The sequence below is a fragment of the Pinus tabuliformis genome, chromosome 2_2 (assembly GCF_031772625.1).
Source record: "Pinus tabuliformis cultivar Carrire ecotype Pingquan chromosome 2_2, CPIR1, whole genome shotgun sequence".
NCBI classification, from domain to species: domain Eukaryota; kingdom Viridiplantae; phylum Streptophyta; class Pinopsida; order Pinales; family Pinaceae; genus Pinus; species Pinus tabuliformis.
In genome coordinates, this window is record NC_142300.1 from 564,809,507 (window position 1) to 564,815,073 (window position 5,567).

Sequence of the window (5,567 nt, forward strand, 5' to 3'; positions counted from 1 at the left end):
CATTAGGATTTGATAGAGATTTGAGGTTTTGGCATATTTTTTGTCTGTGGGAACTTTAAAAAGGGTTACAAGATTGTCAACATCATCAGCTAGTTGTTTTCCATGCTCAGATACCTCAACACTAGTCATAATTTTGAACGTAAAATATCACTGTGCTTTTATGGTAGGGATGTTTTTGAAGGATGGAAGGTTTGCAGTATGAAAATAGGCTTTTCAAAGGTTAGTTGATGATTTTCAGGTAATTTTTGAGATGCATGATTCATTCAGAGGCTCAAAAAATGATCAGAAGTAGACAAACCATCAACTTGCTGTGCTTTTTTTGTTGTGTTTCTACTAAAGAAGAGAGTAGCGTAGTACCTGCACTGTGCTTCCACACAATGAACGATTTGACTTTGCATTTTGAGTCTAAATTTCACCAAACCAATATTTGTGGTCATGAGAAATGTCTTGAATTACATTGGAGGTTCGAGCTCCATCTTTGTGCAAGCATTTAATGTAATTTGTTGAAAATTCTTTTGGTCAAAATATCTTCATTATTTCTAGAAATTAGTTCTATTTTCGTTGTTATATGGAGAAACCGAAATATTTTTGGGGAATTCGGTTCCTAAAGGAAGGAAATAATTGTCTTTGATGTATATATGATGTATGTTTGATTAAGAAATGGTTGGTTAGGGTTAGAGAAAAAAAAACATTGTGCATTGTATATCTTCAGAAAATTTTCAGTGAATGATGAAGGCTTAAGTTGACTTTTACAAGGATTCATGTGTCAATTGCTTATGGTGATGTTTTATTCTGTATATGTGAGTTTCTCTTTTGTTACAATCAAGCTTTAACTGTTATGTCTTCATGTTAAGCCATGATTTATTTTAGAATTCACTGTAAAGTGGTATGTTATAGCTTACTAAACATTTTAATAATGTTTTTCATCCATTGTGACATCTAGAATTCATCCTCAATTAGATGCTTTAGGTGTCACTATATTCACTGCTCCTATGTTCACCATTTCTACAACGAAATTTGACAAAAAACACCATAAGGATTGCATATCTTGCTCCTCTCTAAGGTTTCCTTAATTTCCCCATCATATCACTTAAAATCATTAGCTCCATATGGTTGTATGTCCAAAGGATTTTCCCTCTTCTATGCCTTCAAACTAATAAACTCATTCCTCTCTGATCTTAATACCTATCCTAAGACCTAAGTGACTGAAAATTCATATAGAGAGAGCCCTCTCTGAAGCTGGAAGGGCTAGATTCCAGTTTCAAAGTGGTTTGTGGTTACCTTTGGGTTCCTCTCCTAAGCCTGGAGGAACTACGAAGTGCTAATAGTCTCAATTTTTCCATTTATGTTAGTGAAAGAAATGATTAGTAACTAGGCTTTTCCTTATATTCAAGGTTAATGTCTCATATCACATGTATGTCATTGTGGAAATATCTAATAACATTTGTATGGCATGTGATTGATTTCCCTTTGTTTCCACTATAGATTTTGAATTGTATTTTTATTTTCCATTCAAAAGAGGTAACTAATGTATACATATTCCCAATAGTGGGGAATAAAGGCATGACATTGGTTGATTAATTTCACTTTTCTACCATCCCCAATTGCTCCAAGAACAATAGATACAAAACGGTTTTCACAGGAAATGGACATGCTTACAAATTGAACCATTTAAAATGGTTTATCTCATCATACTTGCAAGATTATATTAAATAAACTTTAATCGTTTTTTTTTTTCAACTAAAAATACTTACACATGTATTTACAATTTCCAAGTTCTTTATTATCATAAAAAAATAATAATAGGAAAGAATGTAGATGAGCGATAATGTTTTTTTAATTGTTATAGTTAACTGGCTTTGGAAAATTAGATTAATTGGATTTTGAATGTGTAAAACAAATAGCTTAAGCAACTACCCCTAATTCCTATGAGTTATAAAACGCTAATTATAAAGGGCACTTCGCCATGGAAACATTTTAATTATTTTTTATGGTTACTAAATTAATGTGACAAAGATAAATCATTTATTTAAATAAACTTTTTTTTGGCCCAAGTTTAAAGTGCTGAATATGAGGTTGGCTAAAACCATAGCGATGCCACGACCAAAAAATAAAAATGATGGTTCATGATATTTGAAAAACATATATTAATGAAGACTCTAGGGTAAGGTTGAGTGATCCTTTTTCTAGATTAGTAGGTGGGGTGATACACGGTGATAGAGAGATTAATTGATTATTTTCTATATTATTATATTTCTATTAATTAATATTATAATTAAAGGGAATTTTAGTAATGTTTAATTAAAAAAATTTAATATTGAATTTCTAATTTATATAAAGTTATATTGTCTTTCACCAGTTTCTCACATTAAAATTTTTGTTGATAATGTTAAAAGTTATTTAGTCTTTTATTAACCATTCTAGATTACAAATCTACGATAAAAATAAATTATATAAAGAATTGTCGATTTTATATTACAAAGATGAAATGGAAATAAAATAACATAGATCCATTTTAATTGAAAGAAATCAAATATCATGAGGCCCAAAACTTTTTTAGAGATATTAATCACTCTTAAAGCTTGATAGATACCAGGTTAAGATCTCTCTCCATGCATGCTATGTGTCAACTCAAATTATTGTTCACATTAAAATGTTTTCTTTGCTATTAATATTTTTAAATACACTTCTTCCTTGTATTAAGAAATATAAAACATAAAATATTAGTTAACATGAATATTGAAATATTTTATTTAATGTTTATATTAAAATAGTGAAGAATTACACATTTCTCTCCATTTTGAAAGTGTAAATATAAGATTTTTTTTGCTTTCATTTACTTTATCTCTCTATCTATATAAAGTTGATATAATATTATATTATTTAATATGAACAAATTATTAGGTTATTTAATATGAACATTGAAATATTTATAGTAAAATATTATGTTTTCGCTATAAATATCCACAACATAATGAGATAAAGTTGATATAATATTATATTATTTAATATGAACAAATGTTATTTAATATGAACATTGAAATATTTACACTAAAATATTATGTTTTTATGTTTTCGTTATAAGTATCCACAACATAATGAGTAGTAAAAAAATTATACAACTTCCTTATATTAAAAGGGTAAAAAAATAGTTATAAAAAATTAAGAATTTTTTTTCCACTTTTCTATTAATTTATTTCTGTATAAAATTAATATTAACCTCAACTTAATTGTAAAACACCAATACAATTATAATTTCCATTTGCCATGGGCGAAGAATCTCAAAGCTATACCTAATATAAAAGGAACGCCTAACTAAACGCTTCTAGCTATATAATTGCCATTTACCATCTCTAAATTGCCCTTAACTATCGGTAAATGCATACTAATGTGATTGCCATTTACCATCCCCAAATTGCCCTTGACTATCGGTAAATGCATACCAATGCGATTGCCATTTACCATCACTAAATTGCCCCTAACCATCGGTAAATGCATAGTAATGTGAGCACGAAGAAGCTCAAAGCTATACATACCTAACATAAAGGAACGCCTTCAACGGAATTATGGTTCCCCTTTGTTTTTCCATATGTTAAGGTAGAACTAACGGGAAAAGGAAGATTCTTAATAAGTTAAGTTTTTCACATCTTTCACTTCCTATACATATATTTAAGCATACATATCTCTACGTCTAAATCTATATAGATATAGAATCAAAATTAAATATTCTTTAACACACTTAAATCTGAAAATCAGTCAAACAAATAATACAAAAGAACACATGATGAAAAAAACCAGTTGTTCTATGTTCGAAAAATAAAGTTGAAGGTTTAACAACCTAATTTCGTAACCGGCACGCAATGTATCAAGACAAAGTCCCATGGGAATGATTCAAAGTCTAGAGTTGGAAATGTAGACCAGAAGCCATTCAATCAATCATGTGCTATATTCCAAAAATTACACCCACTTGGTGAATGGTGGAGCCCTGTAATATTTATTTTTGAAGCTGCCAGAGAAGCGGTGATGAAACATCTTAATGCTTTTTTCAATTTAGTTGAAGAGGAGAAAGTGGGATTGGGTCCCAACTGCAGGTGGATTATACGAACATGCCGACACTTTCCTTCTATTCGATGTCTTGTTCGTTGCCCGTTATTTTTCAAAATCAAATCTGGCCATCCGCCAGAGCAATACCGTGGATTAATTAACCCATGTCCTGCCCCGAGGTGCGGAGGTCGGGTAAAAGGGTGGCGTAAAACCGACAAAAGCAGGGTAAATTTTATTGTATAAATCAGGTGCCTGAGGTCTCCTCGGTTTGCATCGCTCGCTAGCAAACCCTCCTTGAGAGAAAAAAAGATGGAGGCAAGAAGCAGATTTAGCAGCGCCCCTGTGCGACCCCTTACCTTTGACGTTCACAGATCCAATTCTCCCACACGCCATGTCAATTCGCCTCCATCCTCCTCTGCTTTCAACTTCGCTGTCCACCGAACGCTCTCTCCTACCCGTGCAAGCTTTAGCGGTGCCTCTTCTTATTCTTCTGCTTCCACCGCCTCTTCCTCCTCTATCAATTTAGGCCTCGACAGATCCGCGTCGCAGCTTCGAACTGCAGGGCTTCCTATTTCACCGAAAGGCAGTGCCGCCATGAAGCCTATTCCCTGCCCTCCGCCTAGGAAGACATGTATGTGTTCACCGACGAATCATCCCGGTTCGTTCCGTTGCAGTCTTCATAGAAATACATGTAATTCCTCTTCTTCTACTGTGCATTCTCACCTAAATGCGAGGAGGTCTGCCATGAGGAATTCGGTGGTAAGAATTGGCGGTGTGGAAGGAGAATGGGTGAGAAGAGCTCTCACTGCTCTCATACGCCCCTCCAGCCACCATACACGAAGGAGAACGTCTTTTCAGCCGCGGCCCAGCAGGCTCTGCCATATGACCAAGGCCCAAGATGTCTCTTGAAGTTTGCATCGGGTCGTCCCCGTTTCCAGATTCAGTTTTGGCTCCTTTTGCCGATCGTTCTGTAATGGTCAACGAATACTAAAAGAGACCGGCTTGCATAGTTGCAGAGCCGCAGGGAGTTTTCTTTTCGTCTAAGAACTTTTCGAGGACATCTCCCGACAAAAAGCTATAGGAAAGGAGCATTGCTGTTCCACAAGCGTTGATACTGTTTGGTAATACACTAGATCTAATAAGTTCAGATCCTCTACGCGATTCAGCAAATACCCCAGCCAGCTAAAAAGAAAAGAACAGCAGCAAAAAAAACTGAGTAACTTGATTGTAAAATGTGCAGCGATAGAATCATTAAATTGCAGTTCTTATTTTTTTCCTTCGGTGGCCGTCAATGTTTTCCTGTCAGTTGATTGGGATCATCGATCACTGAGTCGGGACATTTTAATTTTATATTAAAATACAGACAACCAGCACTTATTTTTGGAGTAGTCTAGCTAGGGAAAAACCTCTGGCTCCGGCCAGCAATCCTCCAACTTCCGACGAGGTGCCGTTTGATGTGATTCTGTCATTTCATAATCTGTTTGAATTGCAGTTGTCTATAACGCGACTTTTTGAAAGCTTTT

At 34.1% G+C, this 5,567-nt stretch overlaps 1 protein-coding gene across 1 annotated transcript; it reads left to right on the forward strand.

Moving 5' to 3' along the window:
• Positions 1 to 4,303: 4,303 nt before the first annotated feature.
• LOC149193916 (uncharacterized) lies at positions 4,304 to 5,319 on the forward strand. The gene has a single exon (XM_089407055.1). The coding sequence runs from the start codon at positions 4,354 to 4,356 to the stop codon at positions 4,951 to 4,953; it is 600 nt and encodes a 199-aa protein (XP_089263181.1). The 5' UTR covers positions 4,304 to 4,353; the 3' UTR covers positions 4,954 to 5,319.
• The last annotated feature ends 248 nt before the right edge of the window (positions 5,320 to 5,567 follow it).